The 17,186-nt window shown below is 39.2% G+C and overlaps 1 protein-coding gene across 8 annotated transcripts in view; it reads left to right on the forward strand.

The window, feature by feature from the left end:
* pcnx1 (pecanex 1) overlaps nucleotides 1-17,186 on the forward strand; it is a 296,740-nt gene that overhangs the window by 155,465 nt on the left and 124,089 nt on the right. For 5 of the 8 annotated variants that reach the window (XM_041214597.1, XM_041214598.1, XM_041214601.1 and 2 more), the window contains one exon: nucleotides 954-1,138. The exons of the other annotated variants lie outside the window; for them this stretch is intronic. In XM_041214597.1, the coding sequence (XP_041070531.1) occupies nucleotides 954-1,138 (185 nt within the window). The remainder of the gene's footprint in view (nucleotides 1-953; nucleotides 1,139-17,186) is intronic. 8 annotated transcript variants of the gene reach the window in all.

Here is a 17,186-nt window from a genome sequence, read left to right on the forward strand (position 1 = left end):
TAGCTTTGCAGAGAAGCACGTTTTAAAAAAAAATTTTTTATAAGCAATGGGCAATTAATAAGTAACCCAGTGCCATTGCATTTTTGGGAGATGCTGTTGTTAGCCTTGGGAGTGTATGATGCATTATCCAATACCCTACCTCACACATCTATGGAATACCAAGGGGACTTAAGCTTTGCTTATCCTCTGTATAATTTGCTGTTTGGAACCCCATTCAAATTTAAAGCTAAATTAATCCTTTTTCTTCCCTCCAGCTTTTATAGCTCAGGTTTGGGGACAAAACAGTTTATATTATGCCCATATTATTTATATTGCAACATACAAATAAAATGCAAATTTTAATGGACTTTGCATGTTTTAAGTATCTTAGTTGTTGGTTTATAAAGATTTAGAAAGCCAATAAGCCACAAGATTCATCCATTCATATTCAGACATTGTTCTTATATTGGTCTGCCCCATTACAAGGCATCTCCTAGAACTTCACAATGCATTATCAGCTTTTATATTTTCCTTTGTGTTCCACCATCCATTCAGTGCATAGAATTTGTGCTATGATGTTACACACAAAACATTTTAGCTTGTAGCTGCAAAACAACAATAGAAGCCTGATGGGGAATAAATGCAACAGTATATATTTGTATTTTATTGTTGGTGTAACTTAGAAAGTGACATCTGCTGACTTGGTGGATGTTGGCCCATTGTCTGAAAGCCATTTGCTGCTTTAAAAATTCTCTGCCTTGTGCTTTCTTATTGATACTCTTCACAATGATTCATTTGATGGATTGTTTTCTTTGTTTTTGCAAGCATAAAACTGCATGAACTATCCAAATATGAACTCTTAGTGTGCTTTTGTGGTCCCACGCTAATCAGTGCATGATCAATTCTGTTAGATTAATGTTTTCTCTCATTGTCTTTTGATGTAATGTCTTCGTATTCACTCTTTTTTACTGTAGCCTTCAAGATAGTCAGCAGGGTCAGCCATCCACTTCTCAGATCAAAATACAGTCCCGTCCCCCATCACAGGCCGCTGTACTTAGCGCTAGCGCCTCCCTACTGGTCAGGAATGGAAGTGTCCACCTGGAAGCATCGCATGACAATGCCTCTGCTGTTGGTGGTTGCAGTTTACAGGATGGGTTTGGTAGGCTGCCTGGAAGACTACCCAAATTATTTATTATATTACCACTAGTATTATATCCTCTTATTAGCATATCAATAAAGAGATAGTATTCCTTTTAGAGAATCACATTGGCCAATTCAAATCAAAATTAAAATCTGCAGTATTACTTAAGCTACATGAGTCAAAACTCTTTCCCAAACATCAGAAGAAGCAGTTGGCAATGATGCCAGATGTACATGTCCACCAAAAGGACACGAGATGTCGGAAGTTTGCCCAAATTAATACAAGTATGTTAAATGTTTAATGCAATAAGTAAATTTTATTTTGGGTATATAGTTTGACCCAATTTTTGTTTAAGGATGTACTGTCTCTTTAAACTTACCACTTTTAGTTTCTTCATGCTTAAAAAAGATGATGCAGCTTTGAACATTCACCAGCTCAAGCTTGTGTTTGAAGATTGAGTACATTGACCTCCAGAATGAACATGCCTATATTTTGGTTTGTATTTCTTGTCCTTGAATTTTGTTGGGATCAGCTACATTGAATATCTATTGCGCTTTCTTCACGGAGTACATAAGGAATGGATGCAATTCAGCAGAAATGAAAGTAGATTAAAAAGGACAGATATTTCCAACAAATGTCCCAGGGTGATCAGGAATGGTATGAATTTAAATGGTAAGATGAACGATTTTGTATAAAGATAGTGAGATGCATCATCTTTTCTAAGAAAACAGTAGAATCTTTACTCTTGTCAAAAATTGTGTTTATTTTTCTATTTCTGAGCTGCTTGAAAGCTCACATAAAAGACGGAATTCTGATTCAAAGGGTTGTTACAATCAGCAACAACAAAAAAAACACTTCTCGAAGTGACTAATCTTATTGTTTTGTTGTTTTGGGATGATATTCACATTTAAAATTAATTCTTGAATAGGACCTTTATTACAGATGAAGTATTAATCCCACTTCAAGGCCCCACTGTCTCCCTGGCTTTCCAGAAAATATTCACCCTGAACTAACATAATTAAAAAATAGATGATTTGGTCATTATCACGTTGCTATTTGCAAATTAGTTATGTGTTTCCTACTTTGCATAAGTACTCCATTGGCTGTAACTATATTTTTAAACCCCTCTCCCTTGTCTCCTCCACCCTCACCTCCAAAGTGTGAAGAGTTCATGGACTTCTTTGTCACTAAAATCAAGGCCATCCAATCAGTTGCTGTGCATCCCTCGTTTCCACTCATCCACTGAGCCAAGTATCCTCTCAAGTTTCCCCTGTCCTAGCTCTGGACTTGCATCTTCCTCTTGTTTTTCTTCTGTCTCCCCTCATGCCCTCTCCAAGCTCATCTTGTCCATGGTATCCATTTCATGCCACCTCAACCCTATTCACGCTAAACTGCTGATCAGTCAAGTTCCCCTCTTGGCTCCCACATTAGCTGATGGTGTTAAAGGTTCTCTGTCTTCAGGTATTCTGCCTCTCTCCTTTTAAATTTGCTGTCATTACTCTGTTCCTTAAAAGAAACAGCCCTTGTCGCCACACATCTCCAACCTCCCTTTCCTCTCCAAAGCCCTTGAATGTGTTGTTGCTCCCATACCTTTGCCTGCCTTTCCAGGAACTCCATTTTTGAATCCCTCCAATCAGGTTTTCACACCGCCATGGTACTGAAACGGCTCTAATCAAAATCACAAATGACACCCTGTGTGACTGTGACAGAGGAAAAGTATTCCTCCTCACCCTCCTCGACTTGTCTGCAGCCTCTGATAGGGTTAACCATAGCATCCTCCTCCAATGCCTCGGCACTGTCATCCAGTTGCGTGGGACTGCTCTCAGCTGATTTCATTCTTATGCAACTAGCTGGAGCATTATTTGCAGTGGTCGTTCTTCCTACACCACACCATTTGCTCTCCTATCCCCCAGGATCAATCCTTGACCCCCCCTCCTATTTCTTACCTACATGCCGCCCCTCACTGACATTGTCCAAAATCAGAGTGCTAATTTTCACATGTACACTGACGACGCCTAGCTCTACCCACCACCACCCTCTCTCGACTACTCCACTGTTGTTAAATTATTGGACTGCTAATTCTATATCTAGCACTGGATGAACAGAAATTTCTATCAATTAAATATTGGGAAGGCCAAAGCCATTGCCTTTGGTCCCTGCTCCAAACTATGTTCCCTGACTACCGACTCAGTGCTCTCTTTGGCCACCATCTTTGACTAAATCAGACTGTTTACAACCTCGGTGTCATGTTTGACCCTGAGATGATCTCTATCAAAAGCCTGGAACTCTCTCTCTAACAGCACTGTGTGTGCACCTACACTGCAGGGACTGCAGTGGTTCAAGAAGGCAGCTCACCACTAACTTCTGAAGGACAATTATGGATGGACAATAAATGCTGGCCTAGCCAGCGACGCCCACGTCCCGTAAATGAATTTTTAAAAATGAGCTTCTGACCACATACTTGCACCATCGCTTAAGATCTCCTTTTTTCCACCTCCATAGCATTGCCCGACTATGCCCTTGTCTCAGCTCATTTGCTGTTGAAATCCTCATTCATGCCTTTGCTACAACTAGACTTGACTATTCTAATGCACCTCTGACTGGTCTCCCATGTTCTACCCTTCGTAATATTGAGACCATCCAAAATTCTGCTGGCTGGGCCCTAACTCACACCACATGCCATCCACCTATCACCCCTATGCTTGTGATCTCCTTTGACTCCTGGTCAAGCAACGTCTTGATTTTACAACTCTCATTCTTATTTTTAACTTTTTTCATGGCCTCACCCCTCCCTATCCTTGTAATATCCTCCAGTCCCACAACCCCTTCTGGGATACATGCACCCATCTAATTTTGGTCTCTCGTGTATCCCTAAATTTACTTGCTCCACATTGGTGGCCACGCCTTCAGCTGCCTAGGTCCTGGAATTCCCTCCTTACACCTCTCCACTTCTTTACCACACTTTCCTCCTTCAAGCATTCCTTAAAATCCACCTCTTTTACCAAGCTTTTGGTCATATGACCTAATATCTCCTTATGTGGTTTGGTATTCTATTTTCCTTTTATATTGCTGCTCTGAAGCGCCTTGGGACATTTTATTACATTAAAGGAGCTGTATAAATAATAGTTGTTGTTGGGACTTCCTGAAACACGCTATATAATGCAAGTGCTTCTATCATTATTAGTTGACCTATGCATACAAAAATTGGTCGCTGTTGTGTGACGTTACATAACTGCATGTCTTATCAATAATTGTTGTATTTGTTGAATGCTAAAGCCTTGGATTTCATTATGAAAAATAAAGTCAGAAAATGCTTTAAAAACTCAACAGGTCTGGCAGCATCTGGGGAAAGAGGAACAGAATTAATGTTTCAGATCAATAGCCTTTCATTGGAACTTGAAAAAGTTAGAAATGTAATAGGTTTTGAGTAAGGGAAGGGTGGGGAAAAGAACAAAAAGGGAAAGCCTGTGATAGGATTGGAAACAGGAAAGATTACATGACAAAAGAGTTGGTTATGCAGGGCCAAAAGGAGTGATGATGGGGCAAGAAAAGGAACAAAAACGCCTTTGGAATAGAGGGTGTCTATTCAGACCGGATAGGCAAAACAAAAGGTGGAGGTGGTGGGTGGTGTGTAAGAGGCATTGGCAGGCAGGATAGAAGGATCATGGGATATGTCTAGACTAAATGCAGGGGTCATTATGATAAATGTAAAAAAAACTTCCCTTAAGGCGTACTTTTGAAAACATGTCAAAATATCATAAATCTAACAATGGTGAAAGATAAACCAAGTAAAAATGTTAATAAAGCAAATGGGAATGGTAAAAGGCATTGGAGCTGCGCAATCATTAATGAAAGAAGTCTGGCAAATAAGACCTTCCAAGAAGATTTTGGAATAGACTTTCAGACATTGTAGAATGATTTTGATCAATGGGATGTACAATTTGAAGGGTATGAACAATTTACAATGCATCTGATCAGGAGAAAAGGAGACGATGTAATGATATTCTGTATATAAATTCCAGTGAAATAAAAGCAAAATACTGTAGAGGTTGGAAATCTGAAATAAAAACGGGAATTGTTGGAAAAACTCAGCAGGTGTGTCAGCATCTGTGGAGAGAGAAACAGAGTTAACATTTCGAGTCCAATGTGACTTCTTCGGAGCAACTTCTTCTGAAGAAAAGTCATATTGGACTCGAAACGTTAACTCTGTTTCTCTCTTCACAGATGCTGCCAGACCTGCTGAGTTTTTCAGCATTTTCTGTTTCCATTATAAATTTGAGTGTTGCGGTAGAAGGACAGAGGTAATGAAAAATTAAAAGGCAAACTCAGTTACTTGCCTGGAATTAATCAATGGTAACAGAGGTAATTATTATTGGAGTTATGCTGTAGGCCTCCAGGCCTGGATGAAAGCCTTAATTTGGAACTGGGATGAAAGGAGGAAGGCATCTCGTAAGGGACCAATTTTAATCCATTGAGATTTTAGCTACAGTAATCAGAAATTGATTGTGACAGTACCAGCATTACCATCCCACACCTTGATGACCATACAATTACCAAAAAGAACATTAACAACGATCTAGTTGTTACGCAACTGTACTCTTTACCAATAAGTTTGATTCAGTGGCTTCCAGCAAGGTAGTTTGGAAATGCCGGCAGCACTCACTGTTTAAGCAATATTACTCGTACAGTTTTTTTTTAGATAAAATTAATTTATAACACTTAATGATTTAATTTATTTTGAAGAGATGGTGTTGCTTTGATGCAAACCTGACATAAATTAAAAGACTGAAAAGTTATATCTACTGCAGCAATTTTGCTTGTTACCAAATTTAAATCTCATTCATTTTCCAATCCTGGATGGAATCAAGGTCTGCCTCAGTCATGTCTTCCTTTTGATTGCTCACCACTCAGTTTTGTTTTGCCCTAACTCTAGCCTGTGGCACAGTGGTATACAAATCCCATTTCTTGAGTAAGATTTTCTAAACAAAAAGCACAGCAGGAGGCTGTGGTGCATGGTTTTAAATTATTAATGGACCTGACCAGCATAAGCAGTTTGTGGCTCCCATCACTTATTTAGTAGTCAGATTTAATTGCAATAAGCCAGGTACCAGAGCTGTTTGCTGTACATTTTTTTTGATAGCGGGGCGAAGAAGAAAAAAAAATGGCTGTTATAATTAGTTCAAGTAGTAACCTGAAAATTAGCTTTTTTGGACGTGGTGCATTTTATGTAAGAGCCCAATTCATTGCCACAACTTTTGAAAGTTTCCTCTGGTCATAATTGCTCTGCGTTTCTAGCAACAGCAAGTTTAGTGGCATATACCATAGATCTTACGAATGGAAGTGCGAGTTCTCAAAATGATTGTAGATTAAAATTACTTTCAAGTTGTTTGCGCACCTTTTCCAGTTTTGAGATTTTTATCAGTATCACTGCTCTGTGATTTATGCATCTAGGTCACTCCAAGTCACTATATTAAGAGTATTCCATCACACTGCTGACTTGTGCCTTGTAGATGGTGGACAGGCTTTGGGGAATCAGGGGGTGAATTACTCGCTACGGAATTCCCAGCCTCTGACCTGCTCGTGTAACCACAGTATTAAGTGGCTGGTCCAGTACAGTTTCTGGCCAGTGGTAACTCCCAGGATGCTTATGGTGGGGGATTCAGCGATGATAATGCCATTGAATGTCAAGGGTAGATGGTTAGATTCTCTCTTGTTAGAAATGGTCATTATCTGGCACTTGTGTAGCACAAATGTAACTTGCCACTTATCACCTCAAGCCTGAATGTTGGCCAGGTCTTGCTGCATATGGACACGGACTGCTTCAGCATCTGAGTCATGAATGATGTTGGACATTGTGCAATTATCAGCGAGCATCCATACTTCTAACCTTATGATGGAGGGAGGGTCATTGATGAAGCAGCTGAAGATTGTTGTGCCCAGGACACTACCCTGAGGAACTCCTGCAACGATGTCTTGGAACTGAGATGATTGACCTCCAACAACCACAACCATCCCCTTTGCGCTTTGTATGAAACCAACCAACGAAGAGTTTTCCCTGAGTAAAGAGGCTTGAAATGTCTTTGAGATATATGTGCATCCATTTACTCATAACTGAAACAATCATAAAATAGTACAGCCCAGAAGGAGACCATGTGGCGCATCATGTTTGCACTGGCCCTTTGAAGAGCAACCCAATTAGTCCTACTCCCCTACTCACTTCTCGTTTCCCTGCAATTTATTTTTCCTTCAGGTATTTATCCGATTTCTTAAAACTGCTATCAAATCTATATCCATCACCCATCAGACAGTGCATTCCAAATCCTAATCATTCATGTCGCCTCTTGTTCTTTTGCCAGTCAACATAAACCTGTGCCCTCTCATTATTGACACTTAAGCTATTGGAAACACTTTCTCTTGCTTTATTCTGTCTGAAGCATTCATTTGAAACGCCTCTATGTAATCTCTGATTAGTCTTCTCTGCCCTAAGTAGAACAAGCCCAGCTTCTCCTGTTTATCCACATAACTAATCCCTAATTTATGGAACTTTTTTGTTAAATCTCTTCTGTACCTTTTCCAATGCCTTCACATCCTTCCTAAAATGTTGTGCCCAGAATTGGACACAATATTCCAGCTGGAGTTTAACTCGTGTTTTATATAGCTTTAGTCCTGGCTTTTGTCCTCAATGTGTCTAATTATAATGCTTTGTTAATTGCTTTATTAACCTTTCCTGCAACCTTCAAAGATTTGTGCACAAACACTCCCAGGTGTTTCTGTTCTTGTTCACTCTTTAAAATTGTATCATTTAGCATGTATGGTCTCTTCCAACCAAAGTGCATCTTTTCATACTTGAATTTCATCTGCTATGTGTTTGCCCATTCCATCAGGTTGTCTGTGTCCTCTTAAGGCCTATTACTATCATCTTGACTTAACTGTAATTGATTATTAATTACTGCAGTAATTGGATAAGATATGTTGTGTTAGTTGATTTAGTGAGGTTGCGCACTGTAGGGAAACAGAGAATGGATTATTTAAGTTCTGTAAATGATATCTATGACTTTACAATATTAAAAATTGAAAATCCCATGTGGAGGAAGGAGATACTACAAGATGCTAGTTGTTTATTCTTTGTAATAGCAATATATTTTTAACAATTGGGAATTTAAACTCGATCTTGAAACAACAAAGCATTTTGCTGCCAGGCTACCCAGCGCCATTATTTTTTAAATTTTTAGTGGCATACAGATGAAACTGGCTTAAATGCAGGAAAATTGCGATTACTATTGATTTTACTGAGGGCACAGCTATGATAATTGCCTTCTAATTCGAAGGCGTAAAACTCAGTTTGGTGGCGGGCCTGGTCTGGCATCCTAACATTTGGTGTGAACCACAGTTAGTAAATGTTATTTGGATATACTGGGGATAGAAGTTGGTCTGCAAGCTGCATAGATTTTGATGTACAATGAGCACAGTTTGTCCCAATTTCTGGACATGTGATCCTGCATCTAATTTGCTCCGGCGATCTGACTGTTGACATATGAATCCCCACTGATTTTAGGCAACTTGATGGCAGGATCAATTTAATTATGCAAAGAGAGCCCTGCTTTAGGACTGTCCTGCAAACTGCATGAAGGATTAGGTGGAATATTCACTCTGCAAGCTCCAACGAGTGTTTGCTGTTTTACAGCAGCCTAAATAGCAGTCTTTAAAGATCCTGCTGGAGGCTGCTAAAAATATAGTTGGGAAGGTATTTTTAGAAAACCAATGAGACCCACTGAGAAGCCACGACTGGGAATTATTCACTTAAAGATGCTGCCCTAGATGCAGGAGGTTATTTGCATATCACTCCCCATTCATTGTTTGTGTTAACACAGCATCTAATAGTCTGAAACAAAAACAGAAATACCTGGAAAAACTCAGCAGGTCTGGCAGCATTGGCGGAGAAGAGCAAAGTTGAGTCCTCATGACCCTTCAACAGAACTAAGTAAAAATAGGAAAGGGGTGAAATATAAGCTGGTTTGGGGGGTGGAGTGGGGGCGGGGGGAGGTGTGTGGGGGAGAGGAGAAGGGGGGGAGGGTTGTTGGGACAAGCAAGCAGTGATAGGAGGAGATAACCAAAAGATGTCACAGACAAAAGAACAAAGAGGTGTTGAAGGTGGTGATATTATCTAAAAGAATGTGCTAATTAAGAGTGGAGAGCAGGACAAGCAAGGTAGCTCTAAGCTCTAGTGGGGGTGGGGTGAAATAAACAATGGGTGGAATACATTTAAAAATAATGGAACTAGGTGGGAAAAGAAAAATCTATATAAATTATTGGAAAAAACAAAAAGGAGGGGGAAGAAAGAGAAAGGGGGTGGGGATGGAGGAGGGAGTTCAAGATCTAAAATTGCTGAACTCAATATTCAGTCCAGAAGCCTGTAGAGTGCCTAGTTGGAAGATGAGGTGCTGTTCAAGTTTGCGTTGAGCTTCACTGGAACAATGCAGCAAGCCAAGGACAGACACGTGGGCAAGAGAGCAGGCTGGAGTGTTAAAATGGCAAGCGACAGGAAGGTCTGGATCATGCTTACGGACAGACCGAGCTCTACAGCCTTCCAGACTGAATATTGAGTTCAACAATTTTAGATCTTGAACTCCCTCCTCCATCCCCATCCCCTTTCCGTTTCTTCCCCCTCCTTTTTGTTTTTTCCAATAATTTATATAGATTTTTCTTTTCCTACCTATTTCCATTATTTTTAAATGTATTCCACCCATCGTTTATTTCACCCCCACCTCAACTAGAGCTACCTTGCCTGTCCTGCTCTCCACTCTTAATTAGCACATTCTTTTAAATAATATCACCACCTTCAATTCCTCTTTGTTCTTTTGTCTGTGACATCTTTTGGTTATCTCCTATCACTGCTTGCTTGTCCCCATAACCACCCCCGCTTCTCTCTCTCTCTCCTCTCCTCTCCATCCACCCCCCCCACCCCCCCCGGCAGCTTATATTTCACCCCTTTCCTATTTTTACTTAGTTCTGTTGAAGGGTCATGAGGACTCGAAACGTCAACTTTGCTCTTCTCCGCCGATGCTGCCAGACCTGCTTAGTTTTTCCAGGCATTTATGTTTTTGTTTTGGATTTCCAGCAGCTGCAGTTTTTTGTTTTTATCTAATAGTCTGAGACTTTAATTGCAGAGCTGATTCTGACCTGGCAGAACCTGATTTTATTGCCCTGCTGCCAATCCAATTTTCAGGATCATGGAGATAACTCTGGATCGCGCACTTAGATCCATATGCACACCGCTCCTTTCCGTGGTTAGGTTTTAAAAGTTCTGAGAAAACCACTAATGGGATATCAAACATTTTATTTAACTCTGGGTAAATTCAGGAAGTGTTCAGTAGATCCAGGGGGCAAGGAATACTAGTTGAAGAAGCAGAAGTTGTAAAATACTGCTCTGAAACTCCATCAACTGTTTGATAAGCACCTCTGATCCTGGCCGCTGCCTACTCTGTTACTCACAATGACGTAACGGAGTAAAACAGTTGAACTGCACATGCATGTTTTGGCTACGAACAGAGCCATTTTTTAACTTCCTTTTCCAGTAGAGTGGGAGAAGCAGAAGTGCATCTGTCAGCTCTCACTCCAGCAATATTATGGGTTGTTGCCAGCTGTACTTGGCCCTCTTGTATCTCACGCCTCTGTGTATTGGTACTTGTGATTCTCCCTGAGCACAGGGAGGATCTTTGGTATCTGTCCCTTGTTCCCCATTTGCCCTGCAGTGCAAATAGTCATTCACTGTCTACTCACAATCAGTTCCCCAGTTTTCACTCAGGCCTTTACTAGCTGCTCTTGTCTTGGTATTACACTCATCATGCTGCTGCTTCTTATTCTGCAGAAACTTATGGGACCCACAACCACCCCTTTCTCTTCCCTTTCACCCACTCTCTTTCCTCCAACTGCAAGCCCCCAGATTCATTCTTTCTCCAATGCCCCATTCCCAGTTTCTGACACCCACCTCGCATTCCAGTCTCCCAGCCCTCTCTCCCACAAATAAAAGTATGTCCCTCTCCTCTTGTAAAACTGCATGAATCGAGTGGACCCCTATATTCTACAGCCTTTGATAAAGCAGGGGTGGAAATGAACTTCAGTGGGGGTGCAAAATGGACGTTAGTGGATTGTCAGCCTTCCTTGCACCTGATATTTTCCTTTCTGTTGAAATCATTCTTTTCCATGGAAAATTGGTTGAAGTGTATAAGTGGGTGATCCATCCTGTACCTCCCATAATTTGCATTCCTGCCAAAGTTGAATTTGTTCCCTGACATGTTCCCTAACTTGCCTCTGTCATGAAGCTGTTAATGTATATAATATTATTGGAAAATATTTTTCTTTTAAAGTAGAGGTTTAGTCTGTGGGCATGTCTTAATTGGATTAAAGACAGCTAGTCTGGGTGCTTTGATGTGTACTAGTTTTGAGATGTAAGAGAGGTAGAATGCGTTTGCATTTTTTGGATAAAGCATTCAAGAAGGCAAGTGAAATCTGGCACCTAGTTTGCAGGGACCAAACAGCATGTTTATATTACAAATAAAATTGGTACTATGAAAAGGGTTTTGTTGTTAGAAGTGGCTGGTGATACAATGAGAGTTTACATTCAATGAGTTGTGGTAGCTATAAGGATAGCAGGTTTTTGTGCGTGGAGCAGAGGCAATGTAAGATCAAAGCAGTTATAAGCCTCCAACTAACTCCACAGGAACCAAAGTGAAAGAAACCTCATTTTGAATTTGTAAGGTGAAAATGCTTTGCCTGGTGTCTGGTCAAGTCTATGGGTTGTTGTTGCCTTAATGGAGATTAGTTTGCGAATTTGTTAAAAGTTATGATAGTAGTGATTTGGAGCCATGTGTGTATATTTAACTTGTGTCGCTTAATAAAATGTTAAATTTAGTTTAATATAAAACCTCTCGAGAACTGTTGGTCTGATTGCTGAATTTAGAGTTGCATCTCAAACATACCACTTAAAAATATAGGTTATGACAGTTGTTTAAGTTTCCCTCTGGGATTTTTAAAAAATAACTCTGCTTCACTGAAAAGCTGTTTCATAACACCTCAAAAATGAACTCTAGCAGGTTCATTTTTGAAGTTATTGTTTGATTTTGATCCAGTTGTAGCCATTTATCGCACTGCAAGTAGTTAATTTTTAGGAATAAAGACGTCAGAAAGTGCATGCACCTTCATCCATTCCCATTTACTGGATCTCAGACCATCACATTTTATTCTTTGCTCTTCTTATGTTTTATTCTACCCAACTAGTGCCAATGCCACGAGGGGGAAAAAAACAGCCACCAGTAGTTGTGTAAGTGTAGATTTATATCTCTCCTTCACTTTGTCAGCCATAGCCCTGTTAGTATTGCTCTTGCCTCTGAGTTAGAAGGTTGAGAATTCAAGTCCTGCTCAAGACACTTGAGCACAAAATTCAGGCTGGCATGTTTGTGTAATACTGAATGAGTGCTGCTCTGTCTGAGGTGCTATCTTTCATTTGAGTTGTTAAACCGAGCCCTTGTCTGTCCTAATATGTGGATATAAAAGATCACATGACACTATTTCAAAGGTGAGCAATGGAGCTCTCCCTGCCCTCATAGCAAATGTTAACCTCTCAGCCATTATTAATTCAAAATAGTATGGTACAGAATTGGTTCAGTAACAGGAAGTAAAGGATGGTGATGGATGGATGCTTTTCAGTAGTTTCCTGAAGGGTCAATTCTAGGCCCATTACTCTCTGCAATTTTTATGAATGCCTTAGAATTGGGTCCAGGAAGCAGCATTATAAAATTTGGAGATGATTGTTACTTGGTAATGTAGAAGATTGTGATGAGAATCGTTGCAGACGTCAGGATGGTAAAATGGGCTGAAACGTGACAGATGGAGTTCAATGCAGAGAATTCTGAGCTGATGTACTTTGGGAGGACTAATGTGGAAACATTGTCTACTGTGAGAAACATGGAATATAAAAACAAAGTGATCATATTTGAACTTTCTAGATCAGTGGCTAAACCTCAGTGGGAGTATTGTCGACAATTCTGGGCATCACACTTCAGGAAAAATGTAAAAGCCTTTGAAAGGGCCCAGAGGAGGTATGTCAGGAAGTTGCTGGGGATGAGGGATTAGAATTATAAGGAGAGGTTGGAGAAGTTACGATTGTTTGTCTTGTAGCAGAGAACGTTAAGAGGTGAGTTAATTGGGTTTTCAAGATGATGAGAAATCTTGATATAGAGAAAAACTGTTCTCTCTGTTGTGTGGCTGAATAACCAGAGGTCATAGATTTCAAATCTTTGGAAAAAGATCAAGAGGGAATACGAGGAGAATTATTTTCACTCAGCACTGTTAGAAGGCCTTGCAAAGGTAGTAAAAACTGATTTCATAATTTTGAAAGGGAGTTGCACAGGCACGAGAGGATGAGGAAATTGTAGGATTGCGGGGATACGGTGGGGATATAGGGCAAAGCATGACTAGCCTTTCAAAGAGCCAGCACAGGCTCAATGGGCTGAATGGCCGCCTCTTTTGCTGTAAGTTTTTATGATTATTGCAGTGCTGTTTATGGAACCTTGCTATAAATGGATTGGCTGCCATGTTTCCTACATTACAATGGTGACCAAACCTCATCAATACTTTATTGGCTGTACAGATCTTTGGGCCACCTTGAGGTAATGAGAAGTGCTATGTAAAATGCAAATCTCTATTTTTTTTCCTTCTTTCCATAAAGGAAACATCTCCTCATGAAACCATGGAAGGAATTGTTCATACATACCCACATCTGTCCACTTTATGACGCACTCTACACACTGTTCCACATTTGGGAGATGCTTACCCACAAACACACCTTCTATTCTTGCCTTCTGCTCCCAAAATAAGATCTGTTTCTTGGAAGAAATGGCTGGCAAATTATTGATGGCTACCTTGCTGTTCAGCTTCTTGACTTGAATCTGTGTTTATGAGCAGTGTAAGTTTGAAAATAGTGCACAGATAGTTGGCACACCTAGTGCTGGTCTTCAGCATATAACATGATCTGTTTACTTACACTACATTGTGCAATTTTCATTTAGAGCTGTCTAAGTCCATTTCTTTTGTGTGTCTTCTATTAATCCTTAGGCCAAAATTGAACTATATAAATTATTGCATTTCACCAATGGCATAATAATGGAATTGGGTTACAATTTTACAAATAAATTAGTTTTAAATATTTACATGGAGGTTGTTAAAATCCAATTGATAAATCTAAATTCAGTTTACGCTTTTCTTGCCTGCTTTGTGTCCCACATAATATGATTAACGCAAAACTTGAGTTTGTGCTGTGTTCTTGTTAATCATAATTCCCATCTGCAGGTCTGTGCAAGAAATTATTTTATATTCAATGCTTTGAATAGCTGTGTTTAGGCTACACTGGTTGGGATTTGTTCTATATAGTTAATTTTAAGTATTGCAGGGTATAAAGATGTTTGGAAAATATTGCGTTTTGCTTGAACTCGTTTGAAGGATTTCTATGTTTGCTCGAATGTTGTAGCATTCAACATTCAGACTAAAGTCCATGAAACTTGATGATCCATTAACAACCTGTTACTGTTTGTGTTCTCTTGTTGGCTGCAGTAGCATTTGTGCACCAAAGTGAACCTTGGAAAATACTTCAAAATTAGTAAATACGGAAATATAAGTAGCATGAGTAGAGACTCTTTTGTGTTTATATTTCAAAGATTTTTAATACTCATGCTGACATTACAATTTAATTTGAGCAGTGCTTCTTTATTCCTTTAAAAAGTATTCCAGTATAATGGAACTAGCTATTCATAAAAGGCATTAACTTCTTGTGTCAGGTAAAATCTAGATAAGCATATTACGCATCCTTGGCAAATTAGTCATATTGTATGTTGCCATTTATGAGCAGGACGGTATAGAAAATATATACTGTATTGCAGATAAATGACTCAAAGCTGTTTAGCAGTTCTTTGCATTTTCAGAATCAGGCTGACCTACTTGTGACATTAGCCCTCTTTCAGTATTCTGAGATCTTATGATACCTATCTGAGATACCTTAAATGTGTTTTAAAGAACTGGTGTTGACACAATCATTTTGTTTTTATTTCAGTCGTGGAGGTATTCAACCCCCCTTTAACTGTGGTGCATTTTGGATGAGTAGAAACCAGTATTAATGGTTTTTCTTGTGTGCCCAATTAGCTTTCATCGACAGTTACTTATTTGTCTTTATGTTTGAAAGTAAAACTATTAATTGAAAAGCAAGCATATACCAGGATTGAGTCCATTGTCGTTAGAGAAGGAACTTGGGAAGAATGTTGCTTGGTTTATGGAAACGAAAAGACAGAAAACTAAAAGGTGTTTCCAATATGCAGTTAAATTTAGACACACCGGTTCTGATCAACTTGTAGTAACATGCTAAAAAGATTCAGTGACCAAAATAAATGGTAATACTGGTACAGACGGAAGATTACTATTGTGCAGTACAAGTGGTTCACGTGATTATGTTAAGTATACACATGGTACACAGGAGGGAGTAGAGGAATAGGCTGGCTGTTGGTATTTTTTTTTTATAAATTTAAGAGTATTCTACTTCCAGGAATTGTTTAAATCCATCCTTCCTTTTAAAGTATGCCCTTCCAATTATGCTGTCTTTGTGATGCTGTTAACCTGTATGCAAGAAAGGAATTCTGTGGCCTGAGAAATGGTACATCAAAACCGAATTCTTTCTGCTACTTGTGTGGAAACGAGCAATCCAAATGCTTTAGCTCCCATTCATAAAATGCATGCAAGAATTCAAAAGTTGTGCCACATACCAGAATCTGAATTAGCCAGCACATTACAGAACTCAAGAGTCAATTTCCTTATCAGCAATCATGTTTCTTGTTCTTTCTAGGCAATCAGAACTTAATTATGCTTATCCTTTTAATAACTTCTGTCATGTATTTCAACATGAAACATTGTTGTAATTTACTGGGCACCAAGTCTGTATGTCATAAATTTTGTAGATTAAACAAATGCTAATTGTTAAACCCTGCATTGTCTACCATAGTTCATATTTGAGGCTATTTTTAAAACCTCCAACACCTTTTAGTGTAATTGGGTTGACTGCTAAACTGCTGAATAAGAGGCAACACTTATATCTTTCATAAACCACTGCTAGGATGTTACTGCACAGAAATATCAAGTTTGTGCTTCTGTTTTTCCACATGCTCTTCAGAAGAGATGGGTTGAATTACTGCATTATTCTATGAGCCATCTAATTTAATTCCAGACCTCCTGTTTGCTCCTAGATCTTTTGAGTGTTACAATTTTTTAAAGAATTATCCTTCAAAGAAGTTATTTATAAGTTATATTTTGCCAGGTAATTCCACTTCCAAACCAGATTTTTAACCTAACCTTCCCTTCAAGTTTTTTTTGAGGCTATCTTAAAATAATGCCCTCATCCTGTCATCATGCCCTTGCTTTTCTATTCAATGAGCTAAAATAAAAACCTCAGAATCCCACATAATTTCTTACAATTTTCCTGCATTGTGAAGTATGTAAATCTGCATTTCCAGATTTCTCTATTGGTCTCCTGCATTGAAAACTTTGTTATTTTAAATTGTATTTCCATTCTCTGTTCTTCAATCCAAAATACACCTCTTCACACCTATATTCACTGACTAGACTTGTTCAATAAAAATGCTGACTCCTCTAAACTGCCTCTGCCTTCCGGCATTGCAATCCATTCTCCTTCATAGTTTGTCAGGTCCCCTGATTTAGCATCAGTTGCAAATTTTGATACACCCTCTAAGTTTACCGTATATACTCGAGTAATGGCTGGTCTTGTGTAAAAGTAGGCAGGAATGTGAGGTTAAAATCAGATCAGCCATGATCTTATTAAATGGCAGAGCAGGCTCAAGAGGTTGAGTAGCTTACTCCTCCTGACTCGTATGTTCATAAGTTTACTCTGCAGGCTTGGAAATAAATCTGCCTTGAGGCTGTCTTCAAACTCATTCTTTCCTCAACATACGAATATTGGATTTAACAACTTTTGGCCAAAAAAAATCATTCATTTTGCATCTATCTCATG

The sequence above is a fragment of the Carcharodon carcharias genome, chromosome 20 (assembly GCF_017639515.1).
Source record: "Carcharodon carcharias isolate sCarCar2 chromosome 20, sCarCar2.pri, whole genome shotgun sequence".
Lineage (NCBI taxonomy): Eukaryota > Metazoa > Chordata > Chondrichthyes > Lamniformes > Lamnidae > Carcharodon > Carcharodon carcharias.